The sequence below is a fragment of the Henckelia pumila genome, chromosome 4 (assembly GCF_033568475.1).
Source record: "Henckelia pumila isolate YLH828 chromosome 4, ASM3356847v2, whole genome shotgun sequence".
Taxonomy (NCBI): Eukaryota; Viridiplantae; Streptophyta; class Magnoliopsida; order Lamiales; family Gesneriaceae; genus Henckelia; species Henckelia pumila.
In genome coordinates this window covers 26,659,863-26,681,850 of record NC_133123.1, presented here as the reverse complement: position 1 = coordinate 26,681,850, position 21,988 = coordinate 26,659,863, and the positions used below count along the sequence as shown (strand labels likewise).

Genomic DNA, 21,988 nt, shown 5'->3' with positions numbered 1-21,988 from the left:
ACGAATGCTCCAGCGGTTTTTATGGATTTGATGAACCGTATATTTTGAGAGTTTATAGACAGATTTGTTATCGTTTTCATTGATGAAATTCTGATCTATTCAAAATCATTGAAAGAGCATCGAGATCATTTGAGACTAGTCCTTCAGACTCTCAGAACTGCACAACTGTACGCTAAGTTTTCAAAGTGTGAGTTCTGGTTAGACAGAGTTGTATTTTTGGGACATGTAATATCAGCTCAATGAGTGTCTGTTGATCCCAGTAAGATTCATGCTGTCCTTAATTAGACAACACCCAGGAATGTTTCTAAGATTCGTAGTTTCTTGGTATTGGCTGGATATTATAGGCGATTTATCGAAGGATTTTCGAAGATAGCGAAACCTATGACACAACTGACACAGAAAGATCGACGTTTTGTTTGGACTAGAGAGTGTGAAACTAGTTTTCAGACTTTGAAAGAGTTAACCACAGCCCCTATTTTAGCTTTTACCTTCGGGCTCTGGTGGGTTTGTCGTTTGTACAGATGCCTCTTTAAATGGACTTGGATGTGTTTTGATGCAGCATGGGCGAGTTATTGCTTATGCATCACGTCAGTTAAAACCTCATGAAACTCGATATCTAGTTCATGATTTAGAGTTGGGTGCCATTGTATTTGCATTGAAAATATGACGTCATTATTTGTACGGAGAACAGTTTGTGATATATTCTGATCACAAAAGTCTTAAATATATTTTCACACAATCTGATCTGAACATGAGACAACGTCGCTGGATGGAATTGCTTAAGGACTTTGATTGTGATATTCAGTATCAACCCGGTAAGATGAATCTAGTTGCTGATGCTCTTAGCCGAAAAGTTCAGAATGCGATGTTAACATCTCTTACAATCTCTAAAGTCCATGAGTACTTGGGGACTTCAGGTTGGACTTACCAACCTAGTGGTGACTACTTTATAGTTTCATCTATTCAAGTTGAACCACTTATAGTTTCTGACATCAAAACAGCACAAGGGACTGATCCTTATATTCAGAAGTTGAAAGAATTATCTCAAACAGGACAGTCAGATAAGTTTGATGTCACTTCAGATGGAAGTTTGCGTTTTAAAAGAAGACTTGTGGTTCCAAATTTGATAGACTTGAAAGAAGTTATCTTACGAGAAGCACATTGTAGTCGACACAGTGTTCACCTAGGAAATAGGAAGATGTATCATGCCTTGCGATCCCAGTTCTGGTGGGAAGGCATGAAAAAGGAAATTTCAGACTTTGTAGCAAGATGTTTGACTTGCCAACAGGTTAAAGCCGAGAGGATGAGACCTGGTGGTATGTTACATAGTCTGGAAGTGCCGCAATGGAAATGGGAGCACATTGCTATGGATTTCGTGACACACCTACCTCGATATGTTCATGGTTGTGATGCTATTTGGGTGGTTGTTGATAGACTGTCGAAATCAGCCCATTTTATTCCATATGATCGTACTTGCTCTTATAAGAAAATGGCTAAGCTGTACATTGATAATGTGGTGAGATTGCATGGTGTGCCAGTAACCATAGTATCTAATCGTGATCCAAGATTTACTTTTAAGTTTTGGGCTAGTCTACAATCAGCCTTGGGTTCAAAGTTAGCGATGAGCACTGCCTATCACCCACAGACAGATGGTCAGTCAGAGAGAACAATCAAAACATTGGAAGACATGTTGAGAGCTGTGGTGATGGATTTCAGTGGCAGTTGGCAAGAATCGTTATCTTTGGTTGAATTCTCCTACAATAATAATTTCCATACTTCGATTGGAATGGATTCTTTTGAAGCCTTGTATGGCAGAAAGTGCAGATCTCCAACTTGCTGGGAGGAAGTAGGAGAACGGCAATTAGCCATGCCTGAATTCGTTCAGGAGATGAAGGACAAAGTTGTCTTGATCAGTAAAAGAATGAAAGCAGCCCAAGATCGCCAAGCTAGTTATGCAAGCAAGAGACGTAGACCTTTAGAATTTCAGGTTGGTGATTATGTTTTCCTGAAAGTTTCACCGTTTCGTGGTACTATGAGATTTGGCCGTAAAGGGAAGCTAGCTCCTCGTTATATTGGTCCGTATGTGATTGTTGAGAAGATTGGTATTTTGGCTTATCGTTTGGACTTGCCGCAGATCTTGTCTGCGATACATGATGTGTTTCATGTGTCGATGTTTCGGAAATATGAGCCAGATCCATCTCATGTCTTGAGGGCCGAGGAGATAGAGTTGGATAGTTCCCTTAGCTATGCCGAGTACCCAGTGAAGATTCTTGATCGTAGAGAGAAGAAACTCCGGAATAAGGCCATTCCTTTGGTTATGGTTCAGTGGAGTAGACATGGGACAGAAGAGGCTACATGGGAAATCGAGGCAAAGATACGTCAAGAATGGCCTCACTTGTTTGAGAATGCAGTGAATTATTCCATGTACTCTGATTATCCTGTGTATTATCAGTGGTAGATGTTTAAACCACTTTGTATGTTGTATTATGTGTGTGTTTGATTTCGAGGACAAAATCTTTTTTTAGTGGGGGAGAATTGTAAGAACCCGCTGTTAATTACCATATTATTTGGCTAGATTTGTTAATAATTATTTTTAAGTGGTGAATTAAAATAATTAAGCCAAATAATTAAATTGTCTATTAAAAATATGTATTAGAAAATATCGGTGTATAGACGGTATTAAAATATATGTTTATTTTTATGGCACACAGGAGTTGAAATTAAATTGACCGGGTCAAGTATTGAACTCAATGAAATATAAAACACACACACAAAAGCATATAATATATTATTATCGGCATTTCTCTCTCCTCAGAATTCTTTCTCTCTCGGCCGATCGCTTTCTTCTTCTTTTCCCTTTCATTTTCGTTTCTTCTTTTGCCGATTTCTCGTCGCTCGTTGCTCCAAAAATTATTCCGAGAGCAGTTCCAGAATCATCGCGACGAGAGCTTTCTTTAAGTACCAATTTTGTAAGCTTTTCTCGCACTTTCTGAAAACCCATTGCACCAGCCGCCGCCTAAGCCGCCCCTAGACGTCGTCCGACCGCCGCCTGAGCTAGGAGGAAGGTTGTGTGAGTTGTTTGGACCTTTAATTCGAATATTTGAGGTAATTTCGAGATTAGGGTTTCGAATTTGGGAATTTTTGGTTGAATTCGAATCCAAATAATTGATATATGATTATTTGTTGGTTGTAGGTGTTATATTTGAGCCGATTGGAGGTATAGATCGAATTCCCTATTTTTTGGAATTTATTTCAAAAATTCAGTATGTATCTATTAGGGATTTTCGAATTATGGTGTTGAATTATTGAATGTTTGGGTCTTGAAATGCCTTGGAATTAGTATATAATAGTTCTAGTATTTTTGGAAATTTATCGGAATTTCAGAATATTAATTTGGGTATTTTCGACTCTAGAATTGAATATTTGAATTATTTGGAAGTAAAAATAAATGTTAGGATTGATGGAAATGGTAATTGCCCCAGGTCTGGAGTAATTAGGATTGCATCAAGTTTTTAAGAATTACTCTGGTAATTATTTGGCAATTAAGGTACGGATTGATCGCTATCTTACAGCCTTTATGAGGATATGTAAAATGTCTAATTGCTATTTGAGGTATTGGCTTGTTTATATGCTGTATATGATGATTGTGATGAATGATGCATTGCATTCATATTGAGCCATTATTCTCTTATTTATGAGATTGTTATCCACTCTTTAATGAGTTGTTTAGAAATCAGAGCTAGCGTAAGGGCCGCGCAGTTCTGCAGACTGTCCCCCTTGACGCGTACTGATGCAGGGCCGCGCTGTGTTTGAAACTGTCCTCCTACCACAGGTGGCCACATATCAGCTATTACTCTTTGGATCCAGATTTGATACCCGATGTTCTTTGGTACCATTCACGTGCATTGCATTAATTGTTTTACATATCATTTATTTTGCTGTAATTTATTTGATCTTCGTACTGGGGTTTGACCCCTGTCCCTCAGGACTAATGTGGTTTTGTTGTTATTGTCATGACATGTAATACAGGTAGTTCTGTTGCCTTTGGTGGTGCATTTGTCAGTGGAGCCCAGAGAGGGTATTGAGTTATCGTGAGTTTCCAATTATTATGTATTATTATTGAAGTCTTTTATTTGCCGGGGAGATGCCCCGTATATCTGTATTGATATTTTTACGACGTTTGGGATTTGCTTGTTGATGTGTTTGGCCTTGCCGTCTTGCATGTGTTTAGTTCTGGCCAGTGCGGCTGTAGGTTTGTGTGTTGTCGAATTGGACACTATTTTTGAGTATTGTATTGCTGTCTGAGTTTTTGATTTCCCTGATATGTCCGATTTACGGGGAGGTCATGCCGAATTTTCGGTAGGTCCGAAAGCAAAAATCTTAACTCGTTTTTGTTGTTTACATTAATTAATCCTGATTGCATGGTCATTAAATACTAATCAGGAATGGGCCCTCACACTTTTTTTTTTCTTTTGCGTTTTCTTTGTTTTGGATTTAGGATTCATTCTTCTTCCACTTTTTTTTCCTCTTATTTTATTTATTAAGTTTTTTTTGGTTTTTTGTAAACATTTTTTTTCCTTTTTGTCATGGACATTTATTGTTTTGGTGTTCTCCTTTTCAGTGTATCGAAAGTGTTGATTTGGAAAAACGTCTTTTTTTCTTTTCCGTTTTTTTATTTTCAAAGAAGGACAAAGTTTTTCTTTTATAAAGCATGTAGAGCACTTCAAAACTCAAGGTTAACACTAAAAAGAAACTCAATGTTAACAAATATAAATTTTTTTTTACCTCATTTTAGTTACTCTAGAATGCGTCAAAAATCAAGGTTTACAAATATAATTTTTTAAAGCTATTTTTTACTGTTCAAAAATTCGTGAACGTATATACTTTCGTTATATTACTATATTATAATTTATTTATTTAGTTTTTTGGCAATTAAGTTTTTTTAAAAACTTATTTTAGTGATAAAATTTCAAGTTTTTCTTCATAATAACTTCTTTAATTATATGTCTATTTGATGTTGATTGCAATCAACTAAAGTTCATAAAATCAAACATTTATATCAGAGTATTTCAATTAAAGTCACAAAACACCATAATATAGCAGAAAATGATGTGCAAATCCTTTTTTTTAGAGTAACTGAAATAAGGTTTAAAAAATTATATTTGTTAACCTTGAGTTTTTTTTAAGGCAAAAACTCCTAAGAGACGGTCTCAAGGGTCATTTTTATGAGATGGATCTCTTGTATGAGTTATCCATTAAAAAGTATTACAATGTATGCCAAAAATATTACTTATTATTATAAATATGGGTAGGGTTGACCCGTCTCACGGATGAGACCGTCTCACAGGAATGTTACTCTTTTTTTAAAGTGTTAACCTTGAGTTTTGACGTGCTCTACATGCTTTAAAAAATAAAAAAATCTGTCGTTATTTGAAAAAAATAAAACCCAAAAAAAAAAACGCATTTTCAAATCAACACTTTTGATATACTGAAAAAGAGGGGAAAGTTGGCTAAAAAAAAAGAGAGGGGAAAACCAAAATGTTTTAGAAATAATTTAAAACAAACAGATTTAATAAAATAAATTAAAAACGAACTTAATAAATGAATCCGTAAACATTGAAAACAAGAAAACCCAAAAGAAAAGACGCATTTTTCCGAATCAACGTGCTAAGAAAAGCCCATAAAGAAAAGCCCACCAAAATGTCCATGAAAAAAGAGGAAACAATAAGAGGATTTTATTAATAATAAGAGGAAATAATAAGAGGATTTTATTTCACAACAGCAGAGGATCCGCTTCCGGATCTTGTGGTGCGGAGTGATTCTACACTATGAGAAAACCAATGAGAGATAATAAGGTGATTTTATTAGTAATGCAGTGAGAAATTTATAAAATTATGTGCATCAGTATTTTAATAATCAGATGGATAATCAAACTGGTAAATTTTTTAAAAAGATTCAATTGGTCCAAAAAATACAATCGGATGATCGGAACTAAATACTGTTATATTGTTTAAAATGATAGTATAATATATTGATTTTTTTGTAAGTTTATAATATATTAATTTTTATATTTTAAATTTTAAAAAATTTTAATATATATTTTTATCGAATTTAAAATCTAAATAATATATATATAATCAAAACATAAAATATAATATATATATATATATATATATATATTTAAAAAAATAAATTAAAATAAGTTTAAGTACTATTTTTAACAAAGTTCAAAACCAAATATTATATCCCCAATGTAAAAAAAAAAAATGAAAAACCAAATATTATATATATATATATAATAAATAAAACTAAATTATGAAATTTTAAATTTAGGAAATAATATATTTTGAGAAGGGATATTTTAAGAAGGATTTTTTTTGTGTCATTTATGTCCCTCAAACGTATGACCCGTTAGACTTAACAGATTATTTGGCGGTATGGATATTTTTTAGAAAAAAATGTACGTACAAGAGAGACATAAATGGAAAATCACGAAAACAAAAGGGACATTTTAATGCATTATCCTGTTTTGTGTCTTTTTAAAATTTTAGTATATTAAAAAATTTAATTTTTAGATAACTTATTTTTAAAATTGAACTACCAATGAATTTACCAAAAATAAAATAATCAATTAAAGGGTATCATTGATAATAATTGTATAAAGCTTAAAAATGGAATGTGTTTAACAAAAAAAATGAAGTGTGAATAACACTCTCTTATTTTTAAAAAATAAATTTTTAAAATTTTTAAAAATACAAGGTTTTTTCGGTATAAAAATTTATATGTTGATACCGAAATCTCGGTATACCGTAAAATTTCGGTATAATCGGTATGCTATTTATATGAGCGAAAATTTTCGTACAACGATTCATGCAAAAAATTCCGTATAATATCCGTAAAAAAATTTCTTATATCCTAATTTGTAGAGTATGGTGTATAATATATGTTTTTCTGTACGGTATGTTAGGATCCTAAGTAACTACATTTAATGTAGGTAAAAAGAAAAAAAAAACTACATTTAATTAAATAATAATTTTTTAAAGAAGAATAGTAATATAACTCAAAGGGCCAGGGAGCTCGGGTTTTTTCACAGTTTACAGTAGAAATAAAAATAAATTTTGAATTAAAGGTAAAAATGAGGAGTTTATTTTTTTCCAACGTAACACGCCGTCTAGAAAGACGTGATTAAGATTCTAATCACGCCCAAATGAATGGCGTGTTTTTATTTTTATTATATTAGTCATGCCTCAAATTGCTAATCACGGCTGAAATAATAATAATAATAATAATAATAATAATAATAATAGCTAACAATAATAATAACAATCATTTGATATGTATCATATTTTATTAAATAATTAAAAATTATTATAATAATTAGTTAACCCCTAACCCACTCGATTGAGTTGAGTTGAGAATTCTCAGCCCGTCGAGATGGTGGCCGACCTACCCTCGACCCGTCAAGTGGGGCGAGATGGGCCGATCCACAAAAAATCTATCGTTGTTTGGTGGCTATAAATTATAATTTTTTTTATTTAAGTCATATTTTTTGTATATGTTAAAAATTATTTAACAACTTATCAAATGATTGTATCATGATTATTATTGATGATAAAATAAATATTTACTTATTTTTTAATTGATATAAAACAAAACTTAACAATTGGTTTGGTGTAGTATTGGATCATGAGACAATTGACAAATTGAACGTGTAAAAAATAAAAGAAAAACTTCTCGGACGGTTGTGCTCTCTTTAAACAAAATTTTTGGGTTCGTGCTTTCCAAAAAAAAAAATTATTTCTTATGTGTAAATTTTTTTTTATATGTATATATATATATATGATTATTTAGGAATTCAAACTTTGTTAAAAATGGTATTTTAATCGTATTTGAGCTTATTTTAATTTATTTTTGTTGTTAAAAAATAGATAATTTTGTATTTTTAATATTTTATTATATGTTGTTTGTTGTTTATAATTGAACATTGATAAATATAGATACATATAAATATATATATATATAATAAAAAATAAAATAGGGATATTTGAGGAAACAGACTAGGTCAAACATTTTTTTAAAAAAAATTAACCTCTCCAAGTTTATTTGAAATACACTAGAGGAGGTCATTTTCTTTAAAAAAGATTGACCGATGTTAGATAATAATTAAAACTTTGCATATCATACGTTTGAGGGTATTCTGTTATCTAACATCGGTCAAACATTTTTTTTTAAAAAAATGATCTTTTGTAGTGTAATTTAAATCACTGGGGAATGTCATTTTTTAAAAAAAAATATTTAACTGAGTCCATTTCCCCAAATATTTCGTACGTTTGCCAACAAAAATATTGCAACAATCGTAAAAGTCAATTTTAAGTCATATTTGTGATATATATTGAAAAATGATTTAACAACTTAACAAATGATTGTATCATGAATATTATTGATGATAAAATAATTTTTCCACCAATTTTTAGTTGATATACAACGGATCTTAACAATTGGGTTGCTGTAATAATTTGACTCAATTTGGTCTATTTTGACCACTTTTAATTGATATATCTCTGTCACCGTGAGAGATGGAGAAAAATGTTATTATTGTTATTATCTATACTTATTTATTAAGTGAAAAGACCTTAGAAAAACCAACTTGGTCTTTTGGTATGATCTTAATTTGAATTTCAAATTATTTGAAAAAAAAATAGTGGGAAATAAACTAAAAAAAATATTAATTCATGATCTTTTAACTATTCCTCGTAGCTAGACTTATGACTAATATTTAATTCAAAAAACATTCATTTTTTGTTCACATAAATTTATTAATTTTTTTTAAAAATATTATTTTTAATAAAAAAATTCAAAATTTTCGTCACACAAAACGGGTGTACACATATGCTTAGTTATGATTATGTCGGCGTGATTAACAATTTGAGTGACTAATATTATTTTTAAAGTAAACTGTGAAAAAACCCCAGGGAGCTCAGTTGTGTTCTCTAATGGCGATTGTCCGAATCCCATTGTCGTCTGCATTTGGTTCACCTATTGGATCCCCATCGTCTTCTTCTCGCTTTAGGTTTACTCTTCATTTTGTTGTCTCCTGCGATCAAATAATCTATTGCTCGTTATTCCTATTCGATTCTCTGATTTTAATTTTTGACCACTTGTAATTACAGTTCGAATTCAGTGGCATTTAGAGTACCAAGAATTTCCTGCAATTATTCATGCTTCGAGGTGAGTACTGGAGTTCCCTTAACTTCCTTTATCCTACCATCTCCTAGTTCGTTAAGGGCTTATCCAGTTTGTAATGGTGCCGGTTTCAACTTTGACAGCCATTAACTATGTTATAATAATCTTATAAAAGATAGCCATGAGATACTCGTAAATTTGTACTCTTTGCCAAGTTAGAAATCTGTATCAAATCTTAACCTCAAATTGTACATTTGTGCTTAACTGCACATGTGATGCCTACAAGCACTGTCATCCACAGGCCATAGCAGTAGCTCCTTCTCTTGAGCCGAACTATGAATTCGACATAAGGACTATGGGCATATTTTACTTGTCACCTTGGAGATGCTTAGGTCTCTATCATTAAAATACAATAAGGTTTTGCTAATTCAGAGATTGTCCTCACTGAATTTAAAAAACTGCAATGATTTGTTTAACTCTAATAACGGCTTCATCAATCCTTTTCCCCCCCTTTTATTTAGGTCTTTTTTTTTCTTTCTTATTTTAGTTGTTATGATCGAAGATGATTTTAGTTATACATTTTGATTTTGCTATCGCTCCTTCCCAGATAAAGGATGTCAGTTATCGACCTCCAGGCACCAAGATTGATCTCTTGAACAGAATTAGTTTCTCCCTTCCAGAAAAAAGGTATTTCTATTGTAGAAACGTTAATGGATCAATGTAGTTTCCTTTGCTTTTTAATACTTTTGCTCTAAATGGGCAAGCGTGGAATATCGAAGCAAGTTGAAAATTTTTGGGAACCAACACTAATGCTAGCATGAAGAGCCTTATGGACTGGTATTGTCCATGACTCATGAGTGAGTCCATGATTTCTAACTTGTTACCCGCTCTATGAAGTGAATAGATCGCCATTGCTTCTCATGTAAAAATCTTTGAGATAGGTTCTCCCTTCTAAACAGAGCTTTATCCTGTGTTAATCTTTAGTTTTTTATGTGATATATATTTAAGATATCTTTATTGGTTGGATCTGCAGTTATTTTTCTTGTTTAATTTTACACACCATTTCTATATTCAGTGGCTAGATTTTTATATATGTAAGTTGTGAGAGATATTTTTATTAACTTGTGACTTGTCATGCATTCATGTAGTTTTGGGTTGATCTTTGGACAAAGTGGAAGTGGAAAAACTACTCTTTTGCAGGTTCATATATTCATTTAAAACCCATTTTCATTTGAGCTGGTCTTTTTTATTTATTGATTCTCTGTGCTTCACTGTTTTCCCAAACAGCTAATTGCTGGGTTGAGCAAACCAACATCAGGCTCCATCTATGTTCAAAGATATGGCGACGATGGCCATCCTAATTATTCTCCTGAAATGTTACACCCAGGAAAAGTTGGTATCGTATTCCAATTTCCAGAAAGGTGTTAGCATCAAATTTACTAACTTTTCTGCTTTAGTGTTCAAGTTTCTTTTCTTTTGTTTATGCTTCTCAAAAAAGAGCCTCCACGACCTTATTAATTATCTTTGTTATTAACTTAGACACCGTTTGGTTTGAGGTATGGTATAAGTAATATATAGATAAGTAGTATAATGTAATAAAAAATAAATAAGAAATGATAGTTAAAATAGTATTGGATTTGATTGATAGATTATGGTTTATTTGATTTGATTGATTAAATTTTATATAAAAATGTTAAATGACTATTTTGTTCTTTTAATAATAAATAAAATAAAAATTATATTATTTATAAGGGGTAATATAATAATTGGAATTCAATGATTTGATTGATGTGAGATAAGTAATTAATGATTTGATTGATGTAAAATAAATAGTTAATATATGGATAAATAATATGATGAGAAGAACGTGGGATGTGATGGGATGAGTTATACATATATTAGTAATATGGTGAACAGAACGGTGCCTTAGTGTTTCTACTTTGAAATAGAAACAATAATATTCGATATACCTCTCAAAATCCTTCTACTGCCTTTTTCCGTTATTTATCTTTAAATATGTACTTTTTTTGTGTAGAAGATTTATTTGCCAATTTATTTGGTCTATTTTTTAAACATGTGCGCTTATTAACATGTTCTGTAGCTAGAAGTCACTCGTTTCACATGTTTGAAACCTGAATTCCAAATGTCCATGTAGAGCCATTTATGATATTTAATGTTCTATCTTTTTTATTTATCCTCTTTTTCCTGGTCTCAAATTTTCATCTCGTGTCCTTGTTTTCTTCATATTTCATACCTATGTGTTTCTGATGTGATCCCTAAGATGATTATTTGGGCTAGATATTTTGTTGCAGACAGCATTCTTGATGAAATAATATTCGCGTGGCCAAGACAACGAGGTGGCCTTCAGTTGAGGGAGCTTCTTGCTTCGAGACTCCAAAAAGTCATGACTTCGGTATGTTCATTTTAAGAAAGAAAACACATTCATTTGAACATGTGCCATGGACTTCTTCACACCCATCTTCTTAATGCACTCATAATTCTGAGTTCTGACAAGCTATGTCACGCGTTTTAGGTTGGTCTAACTGGAATCTCATTGGACAAAGATCCTCAATCTCTAAGTGGTGGATACAAACGCAGGCTTGCTCTAGCAATTCAGCTAGTGAGATTCTGTATTTTCTAGATTGTACTCAACATAGTTCTGTACTTTAGAATAGCTGGATTTCTGTGTGCAGCCGTTTTGTAGCTTTAGCTAATTGGATTAAAGAGAACCAATGTGTGATGTTCTCACCATTATAGAAACTAGGAAGGCTTTGATGCATGCGACCTTACTCCTGCAAGTGTGGAGGCTGTTTTAGCATCTCCTAACTGTGGCAGTTGGTCTCCATGCAACAATGGAGCAGCACTATTGCTTTGCCAAGACTTCTCCCCATCAGTTTGTAATTTGTACGCGCTATCCTTTTTTTCCCCAGGTGCAAACTCCTGACCTATTAGTGTTGGACGAGCCTCTTGCTGGACTAGGTATGAAGATGAGCCTCTTTTTCTGATCCTTGAGCAATACATTCTTTGTTGTGTGAGATCATATGTTGAATGCACAATTTTTCTTGTCTCCTAATTGTATTACAAGTGTATATCTATTCCAGAATTTAGAAACTGGCGTAGTCAGATAACCGTTAAGATGATTACCTGTTGAAAGTGAACTGCTTATCGTTTTCTTTCACAATTTCTTTATTAAAAACCTCATCTCCATGGCATCCTTTTCCTGTGAATTCAACTTACAAATGTGGATTCTTTTTCATGTTTTGAGGGCCTAATCTTTTAGATGGTTCAGGGAGCAGTAGAATGATCATCATTTCATCATCAAAAAGAGCATCAGTTTCTGTTCCATTTACTAGAATTTATAATTCTTTGTTTGTAGTTGGACAGTCTTTTATGTTTTATGATTTTTATTGAGAGAATGCTAGCATTGATCAAAAGGCTTTATCATATTTATTTTCTTCACGTTAGTAAAATTCCTAAACCCAATATTTGGCTAAACTTGCTTGTAAGTTTTTATTCTTCCTACTTATCAGTTTATGGTGGGTGCTTTGAGAAGCATATTTTTTATTAATCTATCAAATCCCTTTTTAATTCATAAAAGTATATGCCTATCAGATTGGAAGGCCCGTGCAGATGTTGTCAAATTGTTGAAAGACCTAAAGAAAGAGCTGACGTTTCTTGTTGTTAGTCATGACCTTAAGTAAGTTTACAGTTGGCAGGTATACTGTGGAATCTCTGACTATTTAGAGAGAAAGCATTTATCTTCTGCATCTAGTGCGAGTTGGATTCCATGGCCTGTTACAGTAGGTATCTTGTGCAGAAACTAAAACCAAACCAACGAGACTAGCAAACCAAGCCTAACCGATGGTTTGGATCAAGTTTTTTAGTCAATAACGGTTTGGACCAGTTTTAAAATTAATGAAATCGAAAAAATTGGTTTGGTTCAAAATTTAGATAAAAAAGAAAAACAAACCGACTCGTAAAATATTAAATTATCCAATAAACTTTGTTAGAAACTTAGTTTACTCTGGGTTTAGATAAAAAAGAAAAACAAACCGACTCGTAAATTTTTAAATTATCCAATAGACTTTGTTAGAAACTTAGTTTACTATGGGGTTCCACCCCGGAAATTGTGGACATTTTTTGATTGAACTTAATTTATGTTTTATCATCGGTATTATAATAATATATCTTATTTAGTTATTTTTATAATTTTTGGCATTGCAATGTTTTAAATTGGCCTAATATCGCAGACACCAAAAATTTATTCGTAATTGTAATTAAGGAAAAAACATATAACATAAAAAGAATATGGAAAATATGTTCATAATGATAGTTAACTAATGATAAAGTCGTTGTCGTCTATTACTTTTGTAATTGCTTTAATATATGTGTATTAGCATTTATTTATATATAATAATTAAATACTGGTTTAGAAATTTTCAATTATGTTAAAATAATTGAAATATTTCATTCAATAAAAAATAGAAGTTTAAAATCGATTATCAAAACCGATTTTTTTGGTTTTGTATGCCGTTTGCAATTAAAACCAATGGTGTGGTTCAATTTTTTTTATTAAAACTCCAACCAATCTGCATTTGCTAGTTGTACATTTATGAAATATTATTTTATTAGAGTTCCCATTATTTGCATTAAAAATCATTTAGAATAAGAAATATCTTTGGTTGAATGACAGCCGGACTGCCTCTTACAAACTTTTGAGTGAAGGTAAATATTTTAGAGATGTATAGATTTATATTGTCGCTTCTTGACCTAGTAATGGAGAAGTATGCATCTGAGTTTAAAAGCGGGGGGTTGCCACATACTTTAGTGATATATAATTTAATAATTTTATATCCTAAATAAATTGACTGATGAATTGGTCCACAACTCCATGTCTTGGTGAAGAAACATTTATGTTATACTAATGCTTTCTTATCATGTGATTTGTGATGTATCAATGGAAAAATTTTATCTGCGCATCTGCAGAGAATTGGCATCTCTTGTAGATTGGTCCTGGAGGATGGAAACTGGGGGAATCTTGAGGAGTGAATGCCGACCTGATTGAACCTCATTACGTACTTTTCTACCAAATCCTACCAAATCAAATTACAAGGCTGCAATTCAGGTAATGCTGTTAACCTGTAATTCATTACCTGATCTTGTTCCAGGCAGTTTATATTCGGCAAAACCAGAAATATATAAACTGATAAAATTCTTCTAGTTTCCGTAAAATAGTGCCGTAGAAATATCATAAAGGTTTAGAATTATATTTCATGTTAATGGTCTCTTTTTGTATAGAAACTTATTAGGAGGCTTGAAATGAACATCAAATGGGCTTTTCTATTGGGCAAAACTGAAATCAGAAACTATTTACAGTATTTTGTACTTTTCTACTTACATGCACCTGGTGTGACTTAACCCCAATACTTGAATAGCATGAAAACATCTTTTCTAACAATTGGCTAATTAGTTGAGGAATACTTACTTATCTGACGTGGCTCAAAGATGAGTTTTATATGTGATGTTAAACACGAACACTTTACACATCCAACATAAGTAGCTTTGATTCTTTACATTGTATCTGACTTTTCATTTTTGGCAACTCAACCTCACTTGCATGTAATAAAAACCCTTACATCATACCGTTCAATACACCATTACATAGGAAAGCTAACAGAATAGGAGAGACTCCTGTTTTATTTATTTCTATTTCACGCGTCACTCTTAATAAGGTAAAATACCACACATGACCAAACATATTGCCACTTGAAAAGGATGGGGACTGCTTTTCTTTGCTTCCAATATTTTTGCCTCTACAGCTCCAAGACCAAGTCTATTTTGAAAATTCAGAAAAAAAGGATTTTGTATGAGTTAGATAAATGTAGTTATATGATCCAACAAGCCTAGAACAGATGGCAATTTTTATATTTCAAATTTCATCTTACAATTCGAATCTGTTTTAATCCAATGCCCGTGCTCTCCATGCTCGGTTGGAGCACCTTTGTGGATGCCATCAGAAGATAATTTCTTCATGCTCATTTTGGTAGCTGATTTGGGAAACTTTCTATTTTCCTTTTCCTTTCCAATCCAATCATCATCCTCATGGGAACTGTTTTTCTTTCCTTTTTTCAGCTTAATGATTTTTTTGTCATTCATCTCTTCGGGGTAAACTTTCTTGTGAAACATTTTTATGACCTGCATCCACCACCACCAGAAAGTGGGAAATAGATTACTGTAGCTATTTAACTTTCTTTTCGTAATCTCGAGACACTGCAGTTTTATTAAGTTCTGATTTCATAAAATATTTCTTAAATAATTTAAACTAAAGTTATGAATCATAAATATTTTTTTTTCTTTCAAGTTTTAATGTGTTTTTCTCTTTCTAATTTTCGCCTTTTAGATATATATTTTTATTATGAAAGACTAAGCTGATAATGCCATCTGCATGATAATCAATTTAGTTCTAACAGAGTGTTGGTGTGTTAGTTTGTCCCACATCAGTTAAGTAAATAGCCTGAGAGTTTAATATATAGTATTGGGCAAACCTACCCCCTGAGCTAGCTTTTGGAGTTGAGTTAGGTTCAAGTCTCATTTTTTAACATGGTATCAGAGCCCAGACCCGCCGTATGTCTTGGACTGCCCATAGTTGGGTCACCCGTCCTAGAGTTGGGCGATCCGTTAATATCTCCACACTCCAGTCGCTTTATTCCTGGGCGTGAGAGGGGTGTGTTGGTGTGTTAGTTTGTCCACATCGGTTGGGTAAATAGCCTGGAAGTTTAATATATAGAATTGAGCAAACCTCTCCTCTTGAGCTAGCTTTTGGGGTTGAGTTAGGTCCAAGTCTCATTTCTTAACACAGAGAAATTTGTCAGCGGTGTCTTATATATTAAAAAAAAAGAAATTTGTCAGCGGTTTTAAAATGGTTTAATTGGAATAAAGCATCAGAGAAATTTGTCAGCGGCGGTTTTAAAATGGTTTAATTGCAATAAAGCATCCTGAAAGTGTATGAGTTATGCGTGCAGGGATATATTGAGTGCATTAAGAAGTAAAATAAGAAGCTGAAACTGGTTTAGCTAAAAAAGGTATTAAACAGTATATTAATAGCTTTGTTGTTGTTTAAAATCATCACGTTGTCTTGATAGTAGAGAATATGGATTATATAAGTTGACAGGTAATCTTTTTCATTTTCTGTTTCCATATGAAATACAAAGTTGAAAGGCTGTGTTATATAGATAGTTATCAAATCTGGTAAGAGTGGACGGACCTTAGAGAGTTTTTTCTTAATTGCAAGGGATACTTCATTATCGTTCTTAGAAGCAGCTGGACAGCTACTTGAGGAATGAAACTTCTTCATCACTTTCTTCATAATACGAGCTACCTTTCCTTTCTTCATTAGCAGCTCTGCTTCTTCACTATTCATTATAGGATCATTGGCTGCATCATTCCTCTTAAAGAGTTCTCCAAGGGAAGTTTTTTCTTTCCGTATCTCGGTTTCTGTCTCAGCCAGCTCAATTGAAGTGGCAAAGAGGTACTTCTGGAGAGGACATGCCACCGCTTGCGAGCCTCCTTCAGTGGGCTTGTTGCTGTGGATTATTATGCTTTCTTGACCATTCCTCTCAGATGTGTCGTTCATCGTTCCTTTCTCTTCAGCTTCTAGAAACTTTTCTATCTCATAATTTATTAGTTTGAGGTCATTTGCTGTTACCTCTGTCTGTATCTGTTGGTTGGTAACCTTTTCAAATGGTGCTGGGAGAGTTGGTGTTGGGGGTCCGGCATTGAGTGGTTCTATACCAAAAGTTCCGATTGCTAGAAATTCAAAAGGTTCATCAAGCAGTTCTTCATTGGAGAGCATTTCCTCCATATTGGCTTCAAATCTTTTGGAAGATTTTTGAGATTTGATGCATGCTTGTGAGAAAGTTTTGATGGACTCTTTGTAGTAGTTCTGCTCATCTAATGATATCTGCACTGGAAAACAACTGGACAGGTTTCCTGAAATTAGAAAATAAGTGAAATACTTGTTAGCCTGGTGACATGTACTTTCGTCCCCATTTTCTCACACTGGTATTTGTATTGAAGGAAACCTACCATCTTGGTATTTATCCTAAAACCTTGAACTGTTTTGCAAGGATAACCTTTCTACAATATTGTGGATAAGTGACCAGGGTTTATTGTTGACCAACCTTTTCCTGTATTATGTATAGCAATTTTTTGCCAATATAAGGAAGGTAGATTACCTCATATATGACACAAGATGTCAGGATTTATCCTTAAACAATGATGACACAAGTTTTCTTTCAACTTATTTTAAAGAAATGAATTGAGAAGAGGACATGTAGGAAAAAGTAAAGTTCCAATCTGTTATGAATTTGACAAAGTTGGAATAAATTTTCATTAAGGAAGTTACCAATGATGGAATACTTCATTGGCTCTGTGTTGTTTTGCATCATCTTACGATGCATCCAACCTAGAAACTGCACCCAAAAATATAAGTTAGAAATATAACTTCATATAGCTCGTCATTCCCAAATACTGAAGTGGTTGAACTGACCTTCATACCGAACCTCTTGTAGTGGGCAGATCTGAAATGCTTATCCTGGAAATATGGTTGATTCTAAAAAATGATGTAGGTAGATATGGAAAGCAGGATTGATTTTAAATAGGGGGAACTTCTAGACTTGTTAATGGGGCAGATAAGAGTACCTTTTCATCATTTTGTACACAAATGGAAAACCTAGTGTAGAAAAGTCTAAGATGAAGTTGAGCAGAGAAGAACATTGAGAAATGTACAATATTATGGTTGGAAAACCTCTGTCAAGTGTCAACTTTGTATTAGCTGAGGAGAGTGGGTTTGAGACCCACATGTGGGTGATACTACATTTGCCATGAACTTGTGTGTTTTCCTTGAGTTGGTGGCATTTTTTGTAGTTCTGGGCACTTCGCTAATAATCATCACATTTGATGTAATTTTTCGGTGACGTCAATCTAGCAACCGAGAACTTGATAACTATCAAGGTTGTATGTTATGGAATTTAAGATATACACAACATGTGGGACGGGTCTATATAGTCATGCTGGTATTTGGTGATAGGTCTGCTGTGGGATATTGGCGCTGGCGGAAGAAATATTTTCCATTATAAGATTGCTTGAAGTTCAGTGGTACCACGTAATTGTTGGGGCTGTAGTTGTAAATTTAGTGCTACTTCACATGAAAAATGATTGATTATTCACAGATTTTGTGTGTTAGGACCACTTATAGTGCTCGCTTCTTCTTAATGAAAATTTTATGTATATTTGTGTCTACGAGTTTATAGAGCTATAATTCTAATTTTTTCTTTTCTCGTTTTCCTTTATTACTTTAAATTGGACAAATGTTCTGGCATAAAATGGTTTTTGCAGTCCGCTCTGAGCTCTTACCTTTCCTTTGTCTAGAAAACTCCAAACCTGAGTTAATTTGTATGTTGCTTATTATATCCTATGCCGTGGTGTGTTGCGCCTTATGGAACAACTTCTATTTTAGGAGTTTGGCCGTATGGACATTTAAGAAAGAAAAAAATTCTTTCCTTTACAATCAACTTTGGATATTGCATACAGAATAGTGCATTACAAGTATTTTATGCTATGCTGCACAGGAATGACATGAATTGGATTGCAGCCAAATTTATGATTGTGGTTGAGGATGGAAAGTGAGCAGCATGAGCATCCGTCCTTTGGTCAATGTAGGTGTATGTACAGAGGTAGTGTTCTAGGGTCATGTTTAATTTTGTTATTAATGATTATTTATTGTAATACTCGTGTGATATTGCTGTTTTACTAGAGAAATTTCCATTCTGTATATCGCGTGATTAATAATCTTATACGTAATTTTGGCTAATTATATATGTACTTTGATGATATTTGCATTGCTTTTGGATTTTTGTCCTAAGCTGCATTTTTTGTTAATCATATATTGATATTAAATATTAATTGTCATTAAGGGTGTTGATTAGTCATATCTTGTTGTCACTTTATTGCAAAAGATTTGACATAATAGTTGAGAGTGAGATGCATGTGAAGGCCCGCCTCAGTTTACCAAGTTATGGAATGTAATGGTTCATTCAACCATAGGAGTAGTTTTTCCAGTGAACACTATCCCCTCCTCCCCCACCTAATCCCTGATTTCCTGGTAGCTCTACCATGTCCTGCATGGAAGGAATTACTAGAGCAATGAAGAAACTGAAGAGGCTATGGAATGCGGATACGGATGTTTACTTCATTGAACAATGGTTCATGGGAGTTCCCATTTTAATCCCTTGGGAATTGTTGGTGAGAGTGTATCAGAAGTTTAGATGATTTTTTTGGAGGAACAAAATAAAGTTTATTTGTGGACAGATTTTAGCGGGAGCAAGGGTTGTACTGTCTGTAAAATGTTTTTGGCCCGTACTGGTGGTCACGAATTTCAGCGGTACGTTTAGATGTGACGACGACGACGGCGACTTTGAAGTAGTAGCTCTGCGGACTTTGAAGCCAATGAACCACAAAATGCTGGAACTAGAACTAACTTAAAGAGAAAGAAGAAGAGAGTACTTGGTGTGTTGGAAATGAAATATGAAGGATTTTATTTATACATATTAGAAATCCGCAGACTGGTTTAAATGAAGGGCACAACGAGCCGGGGGGGGGGGGGGTGGGGTTGGTGGGTGCGTGCCGACACAGTTCTGTGTAAGGCGCAGTTCATGTGATCAACACGTTTGTCATTTTCTGATTGAATTTATGAAAGAGAATTGGATAACTTTAGCGTAGGTCCCCTCGTTTCCTCAAGGGGCCAAACCCTGATGTCTTATTAGTTGATAAAGAATGTTGCATGTGAGAAAACTCATCTAGTTCAGTTTTACTTTCACTGATTTGAAATGAGTAGTTTTGCATCCAGCTATTGATTTTGAGAAAATAATCACACCACCATAAAATTTCTCATGGTATAAATTACGTTTGTCATTCCTTTTGTAAAATCTTTGATACACTAGGTTTATTCCAAGTGCCAATAGGAAGTAGTAGTGTTGGAAGAAATGAAGGTTGGAATAGATAGATAGATAGATAGATAAGCTTATAGATATTGAAGCGGTGAGACAAATTTTGGTGAGATGAATCAAAATGGTGGGACCTGTGTATTAGGCTATGGTACAAGAAGCTACAAAACAGGAAGATGAACTTTTTGGTTGGACTAAAAGAGCACCCAATTGTGGGAATGGGTACAAACACAACCCCATATATTCTCATGTCATTCAGAAAATCTTCATTTACAAGGTGGGTTACCACGTGGGATATTGCCCCCCCTCTTTTTTCAGTTTCCATTCTTTGGGTCATTCATTCATTCATTATTAAGTTATGAGTCAGATATTTATTGATCTGGATTCTTCCCCTTTAAGCATTGCGTACCATAATTACCTTACCTGATAGATTTCAACCTAGCATATGAGTAATACCCCAATGATAGATCTAATGTTTCATGATTTGTCACGTCAACAATATATAATTAATTACGTCTATGTGTAAAAATAGAAACCGTTGGATGCATGGTTTGGATATTATCCCTATATCTTTGCTTTCTGCAATTGCTCGCCTTTTTCTCCTCTTGTACGGATGGTTGATAAAAAATTAAATAAAATTTTAATTGTCTCTCCAGTACACTCGTTTTCTTCCAATAATATCCTCCCTCCCCATTTATACAACTTTTTATGAGAAAACAGAACATAATATAATAAAGTCTCAAGTACAAAATTCATCGAATAGCATGATTGTCGATAACAAAACTTAATTCTGGCAGACTATCTATGTGTCCCCTCTTATTCATAAAAAATTGGGCCTATACTTTAATGTGGTATGGGATTCGGCCGAACAAGCCCACTTTAACCGCCCTTGAAGACCATCTCTGTGTCCCCTCTCATTCATAAAAAATTGGGCCTGTACTTTTATCTTGTTTTTATTTTTATATGGATCGATAATCGATTATACTATAAGCTCTATGGTAACACCGACACATATATTTAGATTTTAGAATAGAAATATATAATCTCGTCAAATTTTAAATGTATTATTTTTAAGTTTTATAATTCATTTCCACATTGTTTACTCACGGAAGTATTTGTTAACTTCCGTTGTCAATTATGTGTCTAATTTATTCTCTAAATAAAAACGGCACATGAAAAAAAAATTGGGAAATTTGGGGAAATGACCTTGGTCAACATTTTTTTAAAAAAATTGACCTCCCCAAGTGATATGAATTGCACTAGGGAAGGTCATTTTTTTTATAAAAAAAAAAAAAGGTTGACCAAAGGTTAAAAAAGAATATCCCAATGAAAATTGTAACTTTAATTTTTTTAATGCTACGTGGAAAATCTTAAAAGATGAAAGTAGATACGTGAAATTAGGTTAGGATCTCACCTTCCTACTATTTGTTAAAACTTAAAATATGAAAACAGATACGTGGAAAAATAATCCTGATTCAGTTTAGGACTTAACAACTGTCTAAATAAAAACTTCTAGTCTAACAATTCAGTTTTAGTTCTAGACTGATAATGGAACAAAGATGAATACAGCTCGAAATCTTTAGCACAAGATTGATCCTTAAAAATAACACTTAGACGTTTGTGCTTCGAGTTTCTTGATCAATCTTCAAGCGTGTAAGACTTTAAATATTCTCGTAATGAGCAATGTATGCAGAAATTCAGTGCGCGAGGAGAGCTCCTTTGATCGATCAAGATTTCTATTTATACTCTTGGATTGTTAACGGCCATAAATTCAAATTGAATTTTCAAATAAGGTTTTGAAT

The 21,988-nt window shown here is 33.2% G+C and overlaps 2 protein-coding genes and 1 long non-coding RNA gene across 8 annotated transcripts; 2 read left to right on the top strand and 1 right to left on the bottom strand.

Annotated features, from left to right (window-relative positions):
• Positions 1-2,818: 2,818 nt before the first annotated feature.
• Positions 2,819-4,324, top strand: LOC140867295 (uncharacterized). Of its 2 annotated transcripts, XR_012145109.1 has the most exons (4): positions 2,819-3,105; positions 3,194-3,217; positions 3,483-3,889; positions 4,030-4,324. It is a non-coding gene; the product is annotated as an uncharacterized lncRNA (long non-coding RNA). The 2 variants fall into 2 exon arrangements; XR_012145108.1 differs by having other exon boundaries at positions 3,483-4,324.
• A 4,619-nt stretch (positions 4,325-8,943) lies between these two features.
• Positions 8,944-19,060, top strand: LOC140862976 (ABC transporter I family member 11, chloroplastic). 4 transcript variants are annotated; one of them, XM_073266029.1, is made up of 11 exons: positions 8,944-9,070; positions 9,171-9,228; positions 9,791-9,870; positions 10,332-10,383; positions 10,471-10,604; positions 11,482-11,596; positions 11,717-11,803; positions 12,114-12,162; positions 12,796-12,880; positions 14,170-14,308; positions 18,836-19,060. In XM_073266029.1, exons 1-10 carry the CDS (start codon positions 8,994-8,996, stop codon positions 14,246-14,248), a joined length of 816 nt encoding a protein of 271 aa, XP_073122130.1. In that variant the 5' UTR covers positions 8,944-8,993; the 3' UTR covers positions 14,249-14,308; positions 18,836-19,060. The 4 variants fall into 4 exon arrangements, with proteins under 4 accessions (XP_073122130.1, XP_073122129.1, XP_073122132.1 ...); XM_073266028.1 differs by having other exon boundaries at positions 18,813-19,060; XM_073266031.1 differs by lacking the exon at positions 12,796-12,880 and having other exon boundaries at positions 18,813-19,060.
• LOC140862975 (protein LAZY 1-like) lies at positions 14,323-18,762 on the bottom strand. Of its 2 annotated transcripts, XM_073266027.1 has the most exons (5): positions 17,732-18,762; positions 17,588-17,654; positions 16,448-17,172; positions 15,129-15,378; positions 14,323-15,016 (listed from the first exon to the last, which is right to left on the bottom strand). In XM_073266027.1, exons 1-5 carry the CDS (start codon positions 17,735-17,737, stop codon positions 14,997-14,999), a joined length of 1,068 nt encoding a protein of 355 aa, XP_073122128.1. In that variant the 5' UTR covers positions 17,738-18,762; the 3' UTR covers positions 14,323-14,996. The 2 variants fall into 2 exon arrangements, with proteins under 2 accessions (XP_073122128.1, XP_073122127.1); XM_073266026.1 differs by having other exon boundaries at positions 14,323-15,378.
• Positions 19,061-21,988: the final 2,928 nt, after the last annotated feature.

Bases quoted from the DNA above. Each gene is read 5' to 3' on its own strand.
- LOC140862975 (XM_073266026.1), bottom strand. The intron at 17,173-17,587 runs GTAACTTCCTTA...TTCTAATTTCAG, and splicing joins AATGAAGTATTCCATCATTG to GAAACCTGTCCAGTTGTTTT. The intron at 15,379-16,447 runs GTCCGTCCACTC...TGGTGGATGCAG, and splicing joins TTAAGAAAAAACTCTCTAAG to GTCATAAAAATGTTTCACAA.
- LOC140862976 (XM_073266029.1), top strand. From the start codon at position 8,994: ATGGCGATTGTCCGAATCCCATTGTCGTCTGCATTTGGTTCACCTATT. The intron at 9,871-10,331 runs GTATTTCTATTG...GCATTCATGTAG, and splicing joins TTCTCCCTTCCAGAAAAAAG to TTTTGGGTTGATCTTTGGAC. The intron at 11,597-11,716 runs GTATGTTCATTT...CACGCGTTTTAG, and splicing joins TCCAAAAAGTCATGACTTCG to GTTGGTCTAACTGGAATCTC.